At 38.1% G+C, this 22,521-nt stretch overlaps 1 protein-coding gene across 3 annotated transcripts in view; it reads right to left on the bottom strand.

The window, feature by feature from the left end:
* The window catches only part of CFAP20DC (CFAP20 domain containing), a 256,111-nt gene that overhangs the window by 9,384 nt on the left and 224,206 nt on the right, over positions 1–22,521 (bottom strand). For all 3 annotated transcript variants that reach the window (XM_019724118.2, XM_019724119.2, XM_074313195.1), the window contains one exon: positions 1,006–1,100. In XM_019724118.2, the coding sequence (XP_019579677.2) occupies positions 1,006–1,100 (95 nt within the window). The remainder of the gene's footprint in view (positions 1–1,005; positions 1,101–22,521) is intronic.

The following is a 22,521-nucleotide window of genomic DNA, read 5'->3' on the forward strand; positions in this document are numbered from 1 at the left end:
AAATGGGATGCTCCACTTTCTCCCTGGGGCAGTTAGGGGGGGAAAAAAAAAACAACACCCAAAAAACTGGCACCTTTGTTGGAGCAATTTATATTGGTTTCAGTGTTTAAAAAAAAAATCTCAGATACAGAGCTTCCATCTTTTAAATCCAACTCAGAAAACTGTCTCAGGGAGTCTCATTCTGAGGTGATTTGTCACTCCATACGCACTTCAGATCCCCCACCCCTCCCATCTCAAGCCCTGTTTCCACCAAAGATTCTTTCTGTTCCTCCTCTATCCTCCTGAGAATCATGTTCCCTAGTCACAACCAGAAACTAACGGTTCAAACTAATGGCTCTCGCCAACAAAGGGAACTCCAGGCAAATTGTCATTCCTGCTTCCTTCCAATTTTTCCATTACTAACACCACTTATCATAGCTCTATGCGGGCCTTTGCTTTATGTCAACTATAGCTGAAAACAAACAAACAAACAAACAAACCCCAAATAATACCCCTAAGCACCCATATCTCTGTATTAACAAACATACGTATCTCAGTGATGTTGAAATATTGGGTCTGCTTTACAATAATACCAACCGCTAGCATTTGGTAGACACCATTCGGAGTGCTTTGTATATAGTATACCTCATCGAATGTTTATGAAAAACCTTCAGGGGGGCAGTATTTTACAAATGTGGTAACCAAAATCCATAAAGGTCACACAGCAGGAATTGGTGCAGCTGGAATTCAGATGAAGGTCAACCTGACACCAAAGCCATGCTCTTACTCCTTACACAATACTTTGCCCTGGGCCTAACCTTTAAAAGAACAAGGACAATTTCTCTTATATTCTCTTTAGTTGCAAATAACCTATCATCCTGTAAAATGAGACACAAGTTTACTGTATCATTTTGGGTGTGTGAACCTAAGTGATCAGCATTTAATAAAAACAGTAGCATCTCAAAGGGACTGATTTCCTCTATCATTAATTATTTTTCTATGCATTAGCATGTTTCAGATTCCCACCTTGAGCACTCAAACTTCCAGAAGAATCCTGGTGCTGCTCGGCTGGCTGTTGACTGGGAGGAACAATGGGTGGGCTGAGCATATTTAACCAGTCTCTAAAAAAGAAAAGAAGAAAGTAAATGAAAAAACATGTCTGTAAATCCATATACAGACTTGACTTTCCCCCTGGATTATTAATTCCCTGGGGTTTCCACAAATAAACATTTTTCCTCCTTCATATTTCAGAAAGATAAGATTTCCAAAAATTCATATTCAGTTTTATACATCAGTTAATATAGAGTCAATCACTTAACTAACTACAGAGCAGCTCGGCTTACTGTGGGGTTACATCCCGATAAAGCCATCATAAACTGAAAACACTGCTAAGTTGAAAATGCATTTCATACCCCTAACCTACCAAACATCATAGCTTAGCCTAGCCTAACTTAAACATGCTCAGACACTTACATTAGCCTACAGTTGGGCAAATCATTTAACACAAAGCCTATTTTATAATAAAGTGTTGAATATCTCATGTAATTTAATATGCATATTGCTTTCAAATCACTGTAAAGTTGAGAAATCATAAATTGAACAATCATAAGTTGGGGATTGTAGTTGTTCAATAAATACATCAACCAAATAAAGATAAAGTTTATTATTGTTGTTATTAAACTGTAGCACAGTTCCTCTCACGTAAGAAAATTATTTTGATAACTCAGAAGAAATGCAGCAGAGACAAAGCTCCTTATGACCTTTGGGTAAGAAAGCCTGATGAAGTCACATGTCATATGTCACGAATGACAACATTCCACATGGTGATTCAAACCAGAAGTTAGTCTTGGCGCTCTCAAGGGCCAACTGCAATGGTGGGAGTCAGTAGGCACTAATTCAGGGTTTCAGAGCAATAGAGGGCAAAAGAAGGGTGTGTCAGGGAGGGTGAAGGGAGCTGGGCCCTTGAGTGACACGTTCCTTCAGTTCTCCCGTTACAAACAGGGACAAAACCATTCCAGAAAGCACTTCCTACATTACCTGTCCCTCCCTCCGTCTTCCAATCTCATTTCCCAATCTTATTTTCCTTCCTCCTCCATTATTTTCCAGTCCCCTTTTCTCTCTAGTAGATACCTGGGTAGGTGTGATGCAAGTGGGTGACATCCAGAAGGCATGAGTCACTGTGCCTTCCATTTCAAGTCCTTCTCATCATCGCTAAACTTGCTACTGCATTTCTTCAGGGGAAGGGAGCAAGCAAGGGAATAGGAAGGGTTTTCCAACATGAGTTCTATTTCTTGCGTTGATATAGAACCCTATAGTTTACCTTACTCTCTCAACAGGAGCATGTCCTCATGACTAAACAATTTCTTTCTAAATTTCTGTATGTCCTACTATCTTTATCTATTATTACAGTGGGAGATAGTCCCAACTAAGAGCCCTGGCTCTTCAGGCCAATCCCAGCTCCATGTTTCCTAACATAAGAACTTGACCAACTCACTTAATATCATAAGTCTCAGCTATAAAAAGGAGGTAATAATAGTACCTTAGTGTTTCTTTTAAGTTAAAATTTATTGGGGTGACAATTGTTAGTAAAGTTACATAGATTTCAGGTATACAATTCTGTATTACATCATCTATAAATCACATTGTATGTTCACCACCCAGAATGAGGGTAAAGGGGTAATATATAGAGTTTTGTTGTTAGGATTAAATGAAAAAATGGATGAAAACCATTTGGCATGGATTTGGGTACCAAATTGTACTCAATAAATTTCAGCTATGACCACCATCATCTTCATTATCAGTGAAAATCATCCTGTGGCTTTACATACAATGATAAACCACAGTCGGAGTTGGATTCTGTTAAAATTAAACCAGTGAAAGATGATAGAAGGCTTATAAGTCTATACAGTAGAGGTTTTCCTTGGAAGTCATTCACTCTTCTTGTATAAAAAGTATCTTAATGTAAAAATTACCATTTCCTATTTGTAATATTTTAAGATACTTTCAGTCAACTACTTACCTCACCTATCACTAGATTATGGCTAGGGAAATAAGCAAGGTGTGTGTGCTGTGCAATTGAATTTCATAAAAACACATTAAGGACATCAAAAAGGATTTGTCACAGACTTCCAAGCTAATGGGGCATTTTCTGATAAGTGCCTTTTATGCAGTCCACTTAATTATGGTAGACAAAAATTCCTACATTATACAAAATTACAAGGTCACATACAAATTACCAGCCCAGTGACCTCATTACTCAGTAAGAATAATGGAGGGCAAGGATGAACAGGAGAAAAATAATGTTAGCATATGATGACAGCCCCAGAGACAAATTAGAAACTCTACACAATGGCAGTAGAAGCACCTCCTCATGGTCCATGGACATCAGAAAAATGTAGGTGGGGGTTGTTGTGCGACTGTTACAAAAGGCAAGACATTTACTTATCAGGCCGATGATTTGATTAATGATTTTCCTCCTCAGCAGTAGCTATGGAAAATATAGGGATCTTCTTTTTCTGATTTTTAAAAAATAATTTTAGATTTATCAAAAAGTTGCAAGAACACAAAAACTCCTATATATCCTTCACCCAAAGTCCCCAATTTAAACACTTTATCACATTTGCTATCTATCTATCTATCTATCTATCTATCTATCTATCTATCTATCTATCTATCTAATCATCTATCATTTCTCTATCTAAACAGGGGTTGGCAAAACGATGGAGCATGTGGGTGAATTGGGCCTACCACCTGTTTCATACAGCCTGCAAACCAAGAATGCTTTTTACATTTTTAAATGGTTTAAAATATTTAAAATACTGTTTGATGACATATGATAATTACATAAAATTCAAATCTCAATGTCCATAAATAAACTTTTATTGGAATACAGACATGTTCACTTGCTTATGTATCATCTATCTATGGCTGCTTTTGTGCTCCAATGACAGAGTTAAGTATTTATCTGGCCCTTTACAGAAAAAGTTTGATGATCCCTGATCTGTAATCATGGGTTCATACTGATTTCTCCAATATTAATACAATACCACATATTTGTTCTCATCTTTGCTCTTTGCATATTTGAAACTCCCTTCTGACAGTGAGAAAGCTGGCTCCTATTATCCTCAATATATTTACTTATTTTCTGAACTACAGAACACGCCAAAAGTAGTTTCAGAATTGCTCAGCAAACAAAACAAAACAACCAATAGACAATCCCTAACCTACTCTCTAGGGTTCTCTGTTTATAATTCCTTTTATTCTTTTTTTTCCCCCAAATTTATTTATTTGTTTTTTAATTAGTTTCAGGTGCACAAGACAAAGCAAAACTTAGACGTTTATCATTTATATCCCTCACACTGTGTGAACCCCCCTCCCCCCATCCACTATCCCTCTGTACGTTCCCCAAATTAATTTTCAAACCCCCATGACCATCTTGTGGTTACCGACTATTTTTCAAAACCTCTCACCTTCCCCTTATCCCCACCCCCCCGCCCTTCTAGCAACCCTCTGTTTTTCCTCCATGTTTCCAAAACTGTCTCTGATTAGTTCATTCACTTATTCTTTTCTTTAGATTCCGCATATAAGTGAGATCATATGGTATTTGTCTTTCTCTTTCTGACTTATTTCACTTAACATAATGTTCTCTAGGTCCATCCATGTTGTTGCAAATGGTAAGATTTCTTTCTTCTTTATGGCTGCATAATACTCCATTGTATAAATGTACCACAGTTTCTTAATCCAGTCGTCTACTGATGGGCATTTCGGTTGTTTCCAGGTCTTGGCTATTGTGTATAGTGCTGCAATAAACATAGGAGTGCATAAAGATTTTTGAATTGGAGTTTTGGATTTCTCCGGATAGATACCTAGGAGTGGGATTGCTGGATCATAAGGTAGTTCCATTTTCAGATTTTTGAGATACCTCCAAACTGTTTTCCATAGTGGCTGCACCAATCTGCATTCCCACCAACAGTGCACCAGCGTTCCCTTTTCTCCACATCCACGCCAGCACTTGTTGTTTGTTGATTTATTGATGATAGCCATCCTGACTGGGGTGAGGTGGTATCTCATTGTGGTTTTTATTTGCATTTCTCTGATGGTTAGTGAGGTTGAACATTTCTTCATATGTCTGTTTGCCATCTGTGTGTCCTTTTTAGAAAAGTGTCTCTTCATGTCCTCTGCCCATTTTTTAATTGGGTTGTTTGTTTTTTTGGAGTTGAGTTGAGTGAGTTTTTTATAAATTTGTGATATTAACCCCTTATCAGATAATTCCTTTTATTCTTTAGTCAAAATATTATGTTCAAAATGTACGTGGGTTAATCTCCCCTCCCCTCTTCAGTGTGGTTATATAGAAGGTCCCCAATTTATGATGGTCCGACTTAACAATTTTTTGATTTCGTGATGGTGCAAAAGTGATAAGCATTCAGTGGAAACCGTCCTTTGAATTTTGATCTTTTCCCGGCTAACGATATGCGGTGCAATACCACCCTGTGATGCTGGACAGCAGGGAGCCACAACTCCCAGTGAGCCATGTGATCACAAGGGTAAACAACTGATACTCTACAGTGTATTCACTGTGTTAGGTGATTTCACCAACTGTAGGCTAATGGAAGTGTTCTGAGCACCTTTAAGGTAGGCTAGGCTAAGTGATGATATTCAGTAGGGTAGGTGTATGACACGCATTTTTGACTTACGATATTGATGACACTGGGACATAACCCCATTGTAAGTCAAGGAGCATCTGTACTATTCATTGGAAATACAGAGTCACCAGCTTCTGTTTGTATTCCATTTTAGGTTTTTTTCTCCGTTCTTACCGATTTTGTTCTTGCTCTCTGTTCCACCATTTCTATACTTGCCTCGTCTTTTGTCCTTGATCCTGTTTGGTTGCTTTCCTCGGCTCTGGCTATAATCCTTTCTCCCAAGGAGAGACTCTATCTACCTGTTACGAAATCCTCTACCTCCTTGGTGGATAAGTATCCTTTTCAGTCAAGCCTGTTCTCTGCACGCTCAGGTGCTTCTCCTTCCTCTTGTGGACACAGGCAGGCCTCCCAGCCCTGCATCTCCTTGTAAAACTGGAGAGTAAGAACTTCTAGGCATACTTATTGCTGAGTAGTATCACCAGAAGATGTGTTTTATTCAAGAGTTAAAATCATGGATTTATATTAAATATCATACATAAAAATATTACGTAGATGAAAAATAAATACCATCTTGTGAATTTTCACAATGGCCAAGTTTATCTAATATTAAAATCCTGGCCAAAAAAGAGCATTGACTGAGTCAGATATTTTTATAACTGGGGATAATGTCTTCAGTTGAGATGAACTATGGTTTCAGTTCCTTCATTTAAAACAAGATTTTGTTTACAAGACAATTTTATATACATTTATTTCATTAATGTGTTTCCTATAAATATATTATGTATGTGTACACACATATACACATATATACAAATACATGCAACCAACAGTTTAATCATCTCTCTATATATACAGTAACAATTTACTGAACTCCTGTGTGCCATGGCCCTGGGGAAGCAAAGAGCGCCGAGTCAGACGGAGGAAGTACGTTAGCCAACAGAAAATGACACCAGAACATGGGCTGTGCCCAAAGGCTCCTGTGGGCTGATAAGACCATCCATTTGTTCCCTTAAGGGAATCCCCTTGGAATGAAAACTATCTACAATCTTGTATACATTTACATATTTATTTGGGGGAGTAATTCTTTGATAAATCTAAACCATAGCCATACTTATTATATAACTCTCATTTACAACACTGAGCTACCTGCTATCATGAAGTTCTGGGTCAGAGGAGCCCACTGAAACACTTATACAGGAGATCTTATGTTAGGAATTTAGCAATTTCTAGCCAAGACAATGATATTTATCATTTGGTACCAGCGTATACATATATATATATTTTTTAAATTTATTTTTTAAATTTATTGGGGTGACAATTGTTAGTAAAATTACATAGATTTCAGGTGTACAATTCTGTATTACATCATCTATAAATCCCATTGTGTGTTCACCACCCAGAGTCAGTTCTTTTTCCATCACCATATATTTGTATATTTTTTATTCACTGAAAGAAGTTTGGGTTTAAAAAAATCTGTGGCCAGGGAACAGACTGGGGAGTGGACTGGGAAATATCTCACTTTGGGGGGAATTCACAGACTCTTTTTAAAAGCTGGTGAAAACTGTTTCCCCAGGAAAATGTACGTAAGTACCAAATTTGACTTCCAATTTCAGGAGGTCAGAGATCATCCTAAGGCCATTCATGGACTCCTGGAAGCCCAAATTAATATCATGGAGGTAATGTATCTAGTAGTATAAAATCCATGGTTGGTAAAGTTTTTCTCTAAAAGGCCCGAGAGTAAATAAGTGAGGCTTTACCAGCCAGGAGGTCTCTGTTACAACTATTCAGCTCTGCTGTTGTAATGTGAAAGCAGACATAAGCAATAAGTAAATAAATGGGCATGGCATTGTTCTAATAAAATCTTCCAAAAAAAAAAAAAAAATATCCTGCCATGGGTAGGATTTGGCCCACAGGCTGCAGTTGAATGACCTTTATCTTACAGGAACGAACTGTGAAGTGGAACATTCTCAAGACTCTTAGGAAAACTCCTGTCAACTTTCCTCCTAAATGTCTTTTGAGTCCAACTTTTTTACCATCTCTACTACTACCAAAGTCCAAGCAAATATCTTGCCTCATTATTTGTAGCAAAAGCTCTTAATTGATCCCTTCATAGTCATTCATTTTGGCTTCACTTCTCTGTTCTCCACACTATAGCCAAAATTCTAACCTGATTATGTCAATTTTTTGTTTAAACCCTTCATTGTCATTGGGAAGATTTTGTACTTGGGAGAAAAACCATAATCTTTATTCTGGTCTTTGAGGCTTTGTATAGGCTAGTCTATGTGTCTTTTATCAACCACATCTTGCATTATTCTCCCTCTAACTCACTGGGCACCAGCCACACTAGTCTGCGCCAGCCACACTGGAATTGAGATTCCTGGAATATGCCAAGCTCCCTACCATCATGGGGCAATGCCTAGGCTGTGCCCCTTGTCTGTTCCTCCCCTTCCTTGGCCTGGTGAAATCGTACCCAACCTTCAGATTTTGGCTCACGTATCAGTCTCTTGGGAAGTCTTCCCTGATGCTCCCTTGCCAATCTAGCTGAGTTCTTTTGTTACTCCTTCCAGTAGAGCAACTGTGATCTCATGAAGGACTCTTGTCTCAGCTCATAATTACATCCTCATTTGTTTGATCATTTGATGAATACAGTCTCCCCTATTTGACTCTAATTAGCACGTAGCAGAGTGCCTGGCACAGAGGAGGCACTTCCTCAATATTTATCAAATGCATGACTATTGAAAGAGCCTCTTTGTCAGTCTAGAATATTGAGTGCCACTTGGTGTTGAAAGTTTCCATAACAATAAGTAACACAGCTGTTGTGAACCACTCTGTATTTTCCCTCCACCTTGTACTTTCTCTACCTGCCAGGAGCATGGTATTGTTTCCTCATCAAGTGCTTGGTACACACACATTTGGGGTCAGTCTGGGGACACACACCTTGTTTCTTTATAGCCAAGACAGAAAAATTTAATTTTCTGCCTCAGAAAGCAGAATGCTTATTCAGGAATATGTTTACTAGTATAAAAAAAAATGAAGAAAATGTTTATTTATTTTGAAACTTAAACATACAAAAAGAACTCTTGGTAGCTTTTCTTTATAGGATTCATCTCGTACTTGAAGAAGCTCAAAGTAAAAGTTAGAAACACAGGCTAAAGTTGGGAACTCTTTTGCATATCTTTTAAGATGACGGGAGTAAGTATTAAGATGCTACTATTTAATTTTGGTTTGTTTTCCACAGGAGGTCTCTAACCAGATTCTCCGTGTTGGAAGAACAACCCCCATCTAAGTGTTGGGGGTTGCTTTCTACAACATTCGCACCAAGTGGTTATCTAATTTACACTTGATTACCATCAGCAACTGTGTACCTACTACTTTCAAAGACCACATTTCATCTTCAAATAGCTTTGACGGTTAAAAAAGTTATTCCTCATGTTGAGAAAAATGTTTTCTTTTCATCTCCATCTGCTTGTCCTAACTTTACCTCTTGGCACTTCCAAGAAACAATTCTAATCTCTCTTCAAGACATAGCATAAGGGCCTATCTGTCCAGAACTCCTTCCTCCCCCTTCTTGGAACAGCCGCCTCTAACCATATAGATTTCTGGGAGTAGCCATGTTTCTACATGAGCTCACAGCTTCAGTTGATTGGTCCAGATGTGGACATCTGACCTAATCTGGGCCAATCACTGCGCTTCCCTAGAACTTCTGAAACTGGATCTGAAAATAAGAGACGGTCCAATCAAGGTGGAAGTCAAAAGAAGTGAAACTCAGATGCCAGTGGTTACCGTATTTCCTGTCACATTGAGGAAGCGAGTCTGAAGAGAGAACGAGGAAACTTAAAGTCTAGATTCTGGGAATGCAACAGTGTTGGTACCACTGAATGAACTAGGATACTGGGGAGAGGAAACCAGTTTGGGGTGACATAAGAGTTTGATTTAGCACATAAGGAATATGAAGTCTTGGTAGTTTATCCAAATGAAGGTATGCTGGAAATACTTAAGGCTACATTACTAGGTCCTAGCCTTAGCTCCTCAATATGTTGACATATCTGCATACACATTTTCACCATCCTAGTCTATGCTTCTAAAATCTTTCCCTTGTTCTTCCCCCAGCAAATCTGGACTCCCTCTAATCTAATCCAGAGTGAGCTTTTCAAAATTTGCTCTTAGGGCAAAATCCAAAATCATTACGATGGCATAAAGCTTTGCATGGCCTGGTATTCACTATTCCTACAGAATATTTTTGTGCCTTTTCCTTACTGTCACCACCACAATACCCCCAGCTTCAAGCAAGAGCCACAGTCACATCCTTAGACCCTTTCCTCATAGTGGCCTAGTGCTACAGATTAAATGTTTGTATCCTCCCCAAATTCGTATGTTGAAACCTAACCCCCACTGTGATGGTGTCTGGAGGTGGGATCTTTGGGAGGTGCTTAGGTCATGAGGGTCAAGCCTTCATATATGGGATTTGTGCCCTTATGAAAGAGACTTCCAAGAGCTCCTTCCACCATGCAAGGTTATAGTATGAATATGGCCATCTATGAACCAGGAGGAAAAGCTGTGACCAGACTCTAACTAAGCTCCATAAGGCAGACAATCATGTCTTCTTCACCTCAGGCTTGACACATATTAGATGCTCAATAAATGTTTGCTGAATGAATGAATACCTATAGGAAGGCCAAGGCTATAAAAGAAAGACCTATAGGTGAGAGTGAAAAGACTGGGAAATGGATGAATTCTCTGAGAAAGACCTGGTCAGGACAGGAGGTCAGAAGAAACACTGTAAGAAGAGTGGGAGGAATAGCAGGAGCTGGAAAAGGCAGCTAGTTGAGAATGATATGAGAATTATTCTTCCCAGACATTTCTTCTCCTCCCCACTTAAAAGTGTTTCCGAGGATGTTTGCTTTATGGTGACATCTGGAATAGGATCACATCTCTCCCACGGCAAAAGTTGGGAAACATATTGCATAAAAAAGTACTGTATTTTTACCTCACCTCAATACATGTATATGTGAAGACATGTAACAAACACTCATAACAAAAGGGAAACCATACTCTTTCTTCTTCTGGCCTCTACAAAATAACCTCTTCTGCCCATGTCTTTGTCAGAAAATCCATAAAAAGAGAGGACCCAGCTCCCTCCAAGTGCTCAATGCTCCAAGAAACCACAAAAATGATGAACTTCTCTTACTCTATTAAATATATTTTATATGTTCTCTGCAGAACTGAACATCTTTCCTGTTTGGCAGTATTCTCCCTCAAGTTAATAATATATTAATGACGTAACACCTTGGTACCATTTTACAGATACTGACTCATTAAATATGGCAGATAACTCAACTCTGGAGGCACAAACCCAGGCATCAGCCATCAAATTCAACTACAACATGAGAACAGAAATATCCCATCTACTCGAGACAATGTGGAAAAAGGCCAATCCCTTCCTTTCCTTCTCTATAGTGTTATCAGCATAGCTGCTTTATAATTTTATACTGAATAGGTATTTATTGAGCCTCTGCAGTGTCACAGCACTTTACACTGGGTACTGAGGAGTAAGACATGATTCTGCTCTTGAGGAACTCAGTCTCATAGAGACAGATTGTTAGACCAACACTTATAAGAAAGTGAAGTAAGTGTTGTTAGATAAAGATAAGCCCAGGGAACCTCTTAGAGTTAGAAGGGTTCAGATAAGGCTTTCTGAACTTTCTAGCAAAAGTGATGAAAGGGTTGTTTCTGAAGGATAAGAATGACGCAGCAACAGAGAGAAAAAAATGGAAGGGTATTAAAAAGGAACAGCAAGCACTACAGCAGAAAGGTGGGCAGGGCTTGGGGGTACCCCTAGCGTAATGAAATCATGGGCACTGGCATACATATGTGTTGGATGGTGAGACTGTGGTCAATTGCTGAAGAAGGCAGGGGTCTTAGCTGGCAAGTGAAGGCATTCCTACTTTATTCCGAAGGCCATGGGGAATCTATTGAAAGATTTTAAGTCAGAAGAATCTTGGATTTGCGTTTCAGAAAGATCACAGTGGCAGCTGTGTGGAGAATGGAGTGGTAGGGAAGAGAGAAGGGCTAGAGTGATCAGTTAGAGTTTGTTTTGTGTAAGCTAGGCAAAAAATAATGTGTTAGTTTGGAAATTTGGTACATATGTGTATGAAAATACATATGAAGAACACAGAATTCTCCCCTTGACAAAATTCACTTCCCATTGTATCAAAATAAGGTTGTAATGTACAGAAATCTCCTGAGAAGATATCTTGTTTTTATCGTCCCGTGAAAGTGAAGGTCTCTAGTTTGCCTCAAGGACCTTACACTCTGATAAGAAATATTTTGGATTCTTTCTGTATATCTCATGTACTATTTAAGTCAAATTCAAGTAGTTATTGAGGGTACTCATGTACCCAATGTTAGATATATAAGGATACGAGACATGGTCATAGAGAAGTAGGCAAAGACATGAACAGGCAGGTCAGAAGAAAAGACATAAATGCCTCTCTACCCTCACTATGGAAAGAGGTTTGATCATGTTTATAATTACAGAAATGCAAATTAAAATAAGATACTATTGATACATAGCAGCTTGGCAAAAGTTCTAGTTTCATGAAATTCAGTGTGAGCTGGTAGGAATGTAAATTGGTGAAGCATTTGGTAGTATGTATCAAAATTACCTTTCGACCAAGTAATTTCACTGTTAGAAGTTTATTGTAAACATACACTTGCCCAGGTCACAAAGATATGGGCGTGAGGATGTTTATTACAGCACTGTTTACGGTAACGAAGAGCTGGAAACCACCTAAATGTCCAGCAGCAGATAACTGGCTGAATAAATTACAGTACATCCAAATAATGAAATAATATCCAGCAATTAATGAAGAATGTGTCTCTCTATAAGTGAAAATGCAGAAAGATGTCCAAAATTCAATGAAAATCTAAAACGCAAGTTGTAGAACAGTATAGAGTCTCATCCCATTTACATTGAAAACATATGTAAATAAAACATATTTTCTTGAATATGAATAGAAAGTTTCTGAAGGATGCCGCAGAAAACTATAAACCCTCATCACACCTGGGAGTAGAAATGTGGGGTAAGGGATGGGAAGAGTAAGACCTTTTTCACGTCCAATTTTCCACTCTTGTTGAATTTTTTTTTTTTTTTTTTTTTTTACTACTTTCTTATTCAAAGGCAGATCCTCTCTCTTTAGGACCTTCCAATTTGATGGCATCTATAAGAAAGAAAATTCCTCTGAAACACAGCTTCAAAATATCTTTTAAAAAAGAGTTTTAGGTGAAAAGCATTGACAGGAAAGAGCAGTCCCAATGGAGACTTTCAACCAATGGAGAAGGAGAGAGGAAAAAAGGGAGCCTTCGTCCTGCCGATGTGTACCTTCTGCGCTGATCCTAGCAGCCTTTTCCCCATTGGAAATATCAACTTCAATGATGAAAGCAGAATGGTTGGGTCTTTATAAACAAATGTTGGTAATGTTCCTGGAAATTGTCAAGTTTTCATTTGCATAAACAACAGCTGCTTTATCTAATGCTACAGATAATGCCTTAAAAAATAGATGGTGGCTTATTATTTGTTTTTAACACATCATTCATAAGCCTGATTATTAAAGCAAAATGGTTCCTGGGCTGAAATCTGCAAGGCCAGGTCTGACAATTCAGTGATATAACTTGACAAAGAATGATTACAATGGGAAAGTTGGAAGATGCTCTATAACAGAGTGGGGGCCAGGCTAAAAGCTCAAGGGGAACATAGAGACTTTTCATTCTAGGAGATGTATTCATGAGAATATGTGAAAAGAAGTTTAATGGTATGTTTTAATCTGCTTTTCAAAATATATTTTTTCTTTTTCTTTTTTAGTTGCTGGAAGATAAAAGGTCTCAGCATCATGGAAAACTAAGCAGTGACTCACTTATCCTTTACCTTTCACTGGAGGGGAATCATTTTGGGGTGAAAATTCTCAAGGAAGTCAGTTTATCTCCTCAAAACAGAAAAAACTAATCAAGCATTGTCAGATTAATTAGAGACACTTGAAAAAAATGCTATCGAGGCCTACAGCTGTAATCAATTTAATCAACATGCGAGAGCCAGCTGGTTTTCTTGATTAACAAAGCTGAATGTTAAACAGAGAAGTGTGACATTGTAGTGCTATTAGCTAAAGCTACAAATTGAACATTTTCCCTAAATATTCAATGTCGGGTTGGGATAAAGTGAAAACGCTCTCATGATGAGGACCACGGGCATGAACATTTCAATTCTTCCCTTTGATATTTCCATATCAGAAGCATAAGTTTATCTCAGTACCAGAAATGGGTAGCAACTTCAGAATGCCTCAATGAAGCCACACAAAAAAAACCAACCACCTGGAAAGATCACACCATAATAATATTAAGAGAAAAAAGTGATGTGAGATTTCTCTCAGTTTAGTGTCCTCCAAGTTGGTTATGGAATTTAACAGGAACAGACATCCCAGACATAAAGAGATGAAATTTTTCTTATTACATTTTTAAGATGTGAATGTGAAATGCATCTATATAGTGTCTGGTGAGTAAATCGAAATTCGATTTTGCTTATTTTATTCGCATGAAGTCAATTTAAATGTCAAGATGTCTAATGCAAGATTGGTTTATTCATGGTTTGTTTCTTGCTCTTAAAAATCAGTTACAACCATAAAGTGATGATTATATTTTGTGTAGTTGATCTTTACAATACAATCTGGAGTTTTATCTGTTAAAACAGCAATTCTCAAATCTTTCGCTGGGTAAAAATTGTCTTTTTTTTTCTGCTTGGAATTTAGTAAGGGCACAAATAAATACTTGCTAACCAGTGTGGTGCAATTAGATTATTACATTTGTTGCATGTAATGTTACCAGAATAGTTTCAATATGGAAATATGTAAATAATTTACCCAGAAAATAAACTAAATAGAGTTCAGGGTTATCTTAATACCATTCCCATTCCGATATGTTTTCTTGAAATGAAGGGGAAAGGAAAGAGTATATATGGCCTATTGGAGTCATTCAATAAATACTTACGAAGTGAACCACTGAAAAGTTAAAGCTTAACCACTAGTAAAATATTGTGGAAGCTATGATTTTGATTGGCCACTTTTCCTTTCCCTCTTCTGAGAAACTAGTTCTTTTTTCCTATGGGCAACTCACTTCATGTGGTTTGAGGGCTAAGCCTTCCTTCACTCCCAATATGGGAGCAGGCATAAGACCCCAGCTAGGCCCGAGTCCACTCTTAGACTTTTGCTGGTTATAAAGGAAGGTCCCAATTCATGTCCACAAAGTCTGCACATATAAGTGACATCTATCGAGTATATTTCCCCAGTACAAAAAGAAAGGTTGCGAAAAATTGTATGAAGCTGTGATAGTTTTCAAGAGGTCCTTTAAAACCTGTACATTTTAATGGAAGACTTAAATATTATTGTTTTACCCAGAAAAAAAAAAAAAGCACATAGAATGAGGATTTACATTTCAAATAAATACAGCATCACAGAAAATGCAGAGGAAACAACTGTCCCCCCAAATAACAGGTTTCATCTTCACATCTTTGAGGAACATTCAAGAAATATCTGAATGCCTGCTCTATGCCACTGTATACTTTTGTTCTCAGTATTGACAATAGAATGGTGACAGTAGATGGAGCTTACAATCTAGAGCTGGAGACAGACAATAAAAAATAAATAAATAAATAAATAAATAAATAAATAAATAAATGTACAAAGAAGTGAAGGGGTTCAGAATATGACACCCCAAAATATGCCACCTTGACATAAGGATTATTTTGAGCTGAAGCCTATGAAAAAAAACAAGGAGACAAAAGAAAATCTGTCAGCCCTCCCCTCTCTACCAGGAAGGGTGGGATGATTCTTAATCATTGGAGACAACTCGAGACTCTATCAGAGATGGCACCAGGGGAATCTACAGAGCAAACCTACAAACTAGCTTTTATCTTCCATTAATTTCCCCCTTACTTATCCTTCCACAATTTGCCTCCTCAAGAAGCTCAAAATCCGTTTCGTCTTCTCACTTGGCTATAAAATTTACTGTTCTTTTGTTAAGATGCCTATAAACCCAAGTTCTAACTACTCTCTTGAGTTACTCATCACCTCTGTGCTTATGCGCATTACAGGTGTTCATATGTTTCTGTTAGTTTTCGTCTTGTTAATTTTTTGTCCATCTAATTTGCAGGAAAACCTAGAAGGGTAGAAAGAAAAAGATTTTCTTCCCCTACGACAGAATATTATTTCAGATAGCAAAAAGTGCTATAGAAATTTAAAAACAAAAGATTTAATGAGCATTTCGTAATAACAGCTCTAGCACAGAGTAAAGGTGATAGGTTCTCATGGAAACTCCTATCTATTGCATATGGACTGATTCTAAATGCACAGGAAAAATGGGGATCACAGAATCGCTGATGGAGGCCATCTCTGAGAGATAGATGTTTCCAATATAACGGGCCTCTCAGACGAACAAATGAAATACACGTTACAACCATGTTTACCAGGGAAATCCTACTGCTGAGAGTTCACAGACATTTCTGAGCTCCTGGATGTGTAGAACACTATACAAAGAATAATGGGTGGCAATGGGGAATCAAAGAGAAAAAGTCCATGACTTTAGATAGACCACCTCAACTTCTAGGATCGATGCCATAACACCCAGCAAGGCCTGGTTGGTCACAAAACAAACACGACATATCCCTACGTTACATATCTGGGTGCATAAGTGGCTATGGTGGGATTGCTGCATCAGCAAAGACTATCACCACCGCAATAGAAAACACCTCGATAATTCAATGTGGAGCTGGACATTAGACATTGGGGTACCAACACAGCATATAATTCAAGTGGCACAGTTTTTGATTTGAGCTTAAATTTCTTTTAAGCCTTGAAACCTTTGGGTTAAACTCTGTGCCTCTGTTTCTTCACCTGGAATCCAAGAATAACAAAATTTACCACACTGGGTTGTGGAGGGATTAAATAAAGTAATATAACAAATGGAAACTTGCACCACTCCGTGGCTGCTACAGAGATGGAATCAATAAGTGATCGATGTAGTAATAGAAATAATGTTAGTAGTTATTATTATTTAAAATTACAGAAAAAGATTCACTCTCAAGAAACTTTATATAACACCTTTTACAAATAAGACAACTATGTGTTAAATGCTTTGTAGCTAAATCCTTAGCAAATCAAGAACAGAAAACTTTGCAGCCTTTTTAAACTTTAACTAGAGAATAATTGCCTTAAAATTAGAATACAAAATAAAACCACCTCAACCTTTCTGTGGAATGATGAGACTTAATGGTGTAGAAAGAGTAGGTGGGCTTTAGATTAATGTTCTAATTTAGCTCTTTGGGCTTTTGTAAAGAATAACTACAGGGTATCATTTTCATAATTTAGTGTGTCAGATTATCAGATGCCATATTTATGTACTGATTTCCATTTTCTTTTCAAAGTTTGGTTATTGCTTTATGTTCAGTAGTCAAATAAAACAATGATATGCTAAAAAGAAGGCTCTAGGAGGTGAATGACAATTTAATTTCCCCCCAGTGTTGGCTGGTTGCACAAGAAAATAAAAAACCGGAGAAAGTTGACAGGATCTTTAGTTGACTAGATTTATTTTCTAGCAGTTGCAGGGTGTGTTAATTGTAACATTTAGGTTAATGAAAAATATTATGATAGAATGCTGATGTGGGTGATATATGGACTTTTGAACCGATATGATGGTAAAATGCTATTTTTAAAACACTGGGGGGAAATAATCAGATTTCTTTTGTTGCATGGACCATTCTAATGAGTGAATCGTGCTTGCCCGGGAGGGCAATAATTCTTTCACATTGCGACGCTACATCATCGTCGTAATTATTCATGGTGTTACTGCAGCTGCTATCCAACCTAAATATGGACCTCGTTCTACATAGAAAGCTTACATGCTACATTGTAAGAAAGGCAGAAAGATACAGAAACATTGAAGTACCAAAGCTAAGAATTATGCTAATGGTTCTTATAGAAAAATTATTTTATTAAAGTGTAGTGTACATGTAGAAAAATGCACAAATAATAAATGCATAGCTCAATGAATGATCCCAAAGTGACCATAACTACCACATGGGCCAAAAATAGAAGCTTTGCTAGATATTCCTTGTAATCATTACACTCCCTGCTCCCCAAAAGTAGCTTGGATGGTGACTTTTTAAAAAATGAAATTTATTGGAAGTAACAGCGGTTAATAACATATAAATTTCAGGTATAGAATTCTAGATGGTGACTTCTAACACTACCAATTAGTTGGCGTGCTTTTGAACTTTGTATGAATAGAATACAATATGTATTTCTCAGTTGTCTAGTTTCCTTCCCTGAATATTACATTTGTAAAATTCATCCATGTTTTTGAGTATAAATAGTATTCCATTGTGCGAATCACAATTTACTTATGCCTTATACTGTTGAAGTAGACTGGGCTGTTTCCAATTTGGGCTCTCATGGATGTGTTTATGTTGGGAGGAAAAACTTTTTCCTTTTCTATTTGAGTCCAGTGGTTGGGGGCCTGCAAATTAACTCACAATAGCCAGATTAACAGGAGAAAAGACAGAGTTTATTTACACATGAGCATGGGAGTCGCTAGGTAATAAGTAATTCACTGAATAGCCAGAGATAAAAGTTTATATACCAACTTAACAAAGGGGGTGGGTTTAGGTTTTCAGAGAGAAAGTATGGAAGGTTCTATTGCTTATTTGATGCTAATGGGAATGGGCAGTCTGTCTTCATGGTGGCTGAATGGAAGCTGTATTTTCGGGAAACCCTGCTTTAGTCAGATAAGGGAAATTCAGATAAGATTTCTGTCTGCATCTTTTGTAGCTCAAATATTTTCACTGTAAAGTCATCTTTATATCAATTTTGGGGGTCTGAGAGAGTCCCCACAATTTATATGTTTTTGGATATATATATATATATATATATATATATATATATATATATATATATATATATATACATTCCACTGGCCATATATCTAGGAAAGTAACTATTGGATGAAAGGATATGGTATGTTCAGCTTATGTACATGGGGTCAAAACAGTTTTCCAAAGTACTTGTTTTAATTTATACTCTCACCAGAAGTGTGAGAGAGTTCTAGTTCCTCCATAGCCTCAACAAACTTACTGACATTTTATATTTTAGCCCTTGTAATGGGGTGTAGTAGAATCACAGTACATTTCTTCTTCCACTCCATGGCATGCCTTTTTACTTTCTTAGTAGTGTCCTTTAATAAATTCCTAATTTTAATATAGTCTAATTGATCAATATTTTCCTTTATGAAATGAGACCTGTTTAAGAAATCTTTTCCTACCTCAAGGCCATGAAGCTATTCTTCGAAGTTGCCTTCTAGAAATTGGGTCGCTCCACATGGTAGTCAGAAGCCACAAGTAGCTTCTGAGCCCTTGAAATGGAGCTAGTCTGAATGGAGATTGGCTAAGAATATAAAACACACACCGGATTTCAAGGACTTAAAAAAAGAATGTAAAATATCTCATTAATGCAATATTTTATACTGTTTATGAAGAGACCAACAAAACAACCACAATGGCATAAAGATTACTTTAAACTGAAAACATTGAGACAAATAGCAGATGCAGAAAGAAATCTTACCTGAAATTCCCTTATCTGACTTAAAACAGAGTTTTTCAAGAGTCAGCTGCTTTGAACCCCCCACTCTGGGAAAGTCTCCAGGCAGAGAGGCAACTGACTGTTAGCTATGGGACAACCCAAGAAACTGTGTAAACAAGCCTTATCAGAACCTTCAATCCTTTCCCCCTGGAGCCCCATCCGCCCCCCTTATCAAACTGACGTATAAACCCTTACCCTCGGCTATTCAGAGGGCCACTCCTTACAGAATGCTTCCATATGTATGTGTAATAACCTTTTTCTCCTGTTAATGTGTTGTCAGTTAATTTACAACCACCCACACCCATCATTCAAACCTAAGTTGGAAGAGAAAATGTTTTCCTCCTCAAAATTACATGTTGAAAGGATAATACTTTGGATATACTGGGTTAAATAAAATATATTATTAAAAATAATTATACCTGTTTTAAAAATTTTAATGTGATTACTAGAAAATTTTACATTACATAGGTGGCCCACATTCTATTTCAATTGGACAGTAGCTGGAGCTGATGCTTTCTTCCTCTAGATGTGATTCCTCTGCTCTGGCAGGCAATTAGGGTGGGGTCAGAGGACCATCAGTTATTAGGATGACTCAAAATAAACGTGTCTGGAATCCTCCAGAGACCTGGTGTATTTCTGGTTAATGCTTTTACTCCACATGCAGCACTCTGGAACTTACTATGGCCCCATCTCTTCATAGGCCCTGAACGCCAATATTTGTCCTCCAAATACATAAAGCTGTTGAAGGATATGTTTAGCCTCCTCTCAGCTGCTTTCTGAAGTGGAATTTTTCGTGAGGAAAGTGGCACAATGTTCAGGCTGCCTCTCCTGGCTTCCCTTCCCTTCTGGAGCAAGGCTCTAAAATTCTCACTGCCTTGGAAGGTCTCCAATGGCTTCAATCAGATGATTCTCATATTTTGTCTAGCTTTTCTGGTTGTTTTCAGAGGGAAGTTCAGTGTGAAACAACTAAGTCTGCCATCGCCAGAGGCAAACTTATAGTAATTAATTTAAAAATATGTGTGCCTGTCATTTAATATGGTAGGATTTTAATTATGGTTGATGTGGAGAACTGACTCAGGATTGTGGAGAATGAGCAGTCCTAATCTCACTTTAGTCAAGGAAGGTTTTAGAGACGAGGGGGATGACTTTTAGAGTAGGAGACATTAGCAAGGTGATAATTTCAGAGTTAGGGAGTGTCATGTAAGGCTAGGAATACAGTCCATTTGGTAACCTAGCTGACTGAATAAATAATGCAAGTGCTATTTCAAATAGATTATAAATCACATGCTTATTCCAATTGGTAGTATTGCTTGGAGTACCTTATTGATTTTAAGTTTACAGTCGGGCTCAAAGGGCAAGAAGACTGTGATCCACTAGCAATGTCTGCAGTGGACAAAGGATGGGGCATAGCTGTACATGAGTGTGAGTCATAGCATCCCAGAAACCATAAGCTACGATTTAATTATCATGCATCAAAAGTATGATAGAATTGGACTGCTTGAAAATTAAAAAAAATTAATCATGTAAGGGTTCTAAACATGCTATCCCAAAATAATGTTGCTTTGAAATATTGATTATTTTTAGCTGAAGACACTTCAGAAACAGCAGATGCAGGAAGGGCTCTGACTTCCCCTTTTCTACCTAAAAGCAGGACATAAAATTTCCCATGAAGAAAATTCCTGGTACAGGGTACAACCAAATCAGCCTAGAGACAGCACCAAGAGGAATCTACAGAACAAACCTTACTGAAACAACTCTTATCCTCCATTAGTTTCCCCCATCTGTTTATCTTCCCACAGTGTGCCACCACTAAAGCCTAAAACCCTTTTCCTTTGTCTTGTCACTTCTTTACACATTTATTGTTCTGTGTTAAGATGCTATATAAGCTCGAAGTTCTAACCAGTCCTTTGAGTTACTCATCACTGAGTTTCTCCCATGTATATGTACACTGCACACATAAACAAAATTTGTATGCTTTTCTCTTGTTTATCTGCCTCTTGTCAGTTTAATTTTCAGGTCCCAGCTGCAGAAGCTAGGAGGTTGGGCTAATTGGCTCCACTCAAATCAAGTGGACTTAGAAGGGCAATACCACAGTGTGCTTGGAATTGGGGGAGCTTAGAATATTTGGCAAATCGTGTTAGTAACCACTGCAGACAATATATATGTAAGGAAGCCAGAAAACATATAAACAACTTTTGCTGCAAACATTTTGGGATTTCTACCAAGAAGAATAGACTTGTTTACATTAGCTTGTTTACTTACCCCAAGTTGAGAATATTAATATATTAGAAGAGGGAATTTTCATTTCTGGTCAAGATGGTGGAGTAAGTAAACGATATATTCACCTCCTCTAATGATCACATCAAAATTACAACTAAACTCCAGAACAACCATCATTGAGAATCGCCTGAAGTCTAGCTGAACCAAAGCCTTACAACTACAGACATACAGATCAAGCTACCTAGAGACTGGTAGGAGGGCAGAGACACAAAATGGGCTAGTCCCAAACCCACATGTGTCCATTAAAATTTGGGAGGGATATCACAGCTGTCGAGGTCCCTGCTGAGGAGCGAGGGTTCCCAGTCCCACACCAGGCTCCCCAGCCTAGGGTTCCAGTGCTGGGAAGAGAAGTCCCGGTAACGTCTGGCTGTGCAAACCAGTGGAGATTGTGGCTGAGTGAAACGACGGTGGCTGCAATGCCAGGTTCTCTTAAAGGGATCACACATGGATTTACTTATTGATGGACTCATTTGTTCTGGGCTCCAGTGCTAGGGCATCAGCTTGAAAGGTGCCAGGGACACACTGGGAGGAACTGAATTGTCTGGCTTGAGGATGAGGACTAGAGGGGCAGCTTTCTCCCAGGTGGAGGAGCTCGCAGAAGCCATTGTTGCTTCATTGAGCCCTCCCTCTTCCTTGCGTGGAAACACAGGCAGACTCTATATCTGAGTTTCCATCAAACTGGCTAACACTTTTTGTCTGCCCCACCCACTTCTAGTGGCTTTTCTGTATAATTGGCCTGCCTTGGCTCCTGTTGCAAACTTCCTAAAATCTCTAAAAGGTTCACAAAACCCAAATAAGCAGCATCTAGCTTCAGTGTGTCTCCTACTTCTGGCTGAGCAGCCCTAAACCCAGCACTAGCCACAGCTGGCCCTAGTTTGTGAATTGGCCTCTCAAGGCACCTCCAAGCACAGCACGAGAGGCGGCCATCTCTTGCTTGCTTTGTA

Source organism: Rhinolophus sinicus, linkage group LG10 (genome assembly GCF_036562045.2).
Source record: "Rhinolophus sinicus isolate RSC01 linkage group LG10, ASM3656204v1, whole genome shotgun sequence".
Taxonomy (NCBI): Eukaryota; Metazoa; Chordata; class Mammalia; order Chiroptera; family Rhinolophidae; genus Rhinolophus; species Rhinolophus sinicus.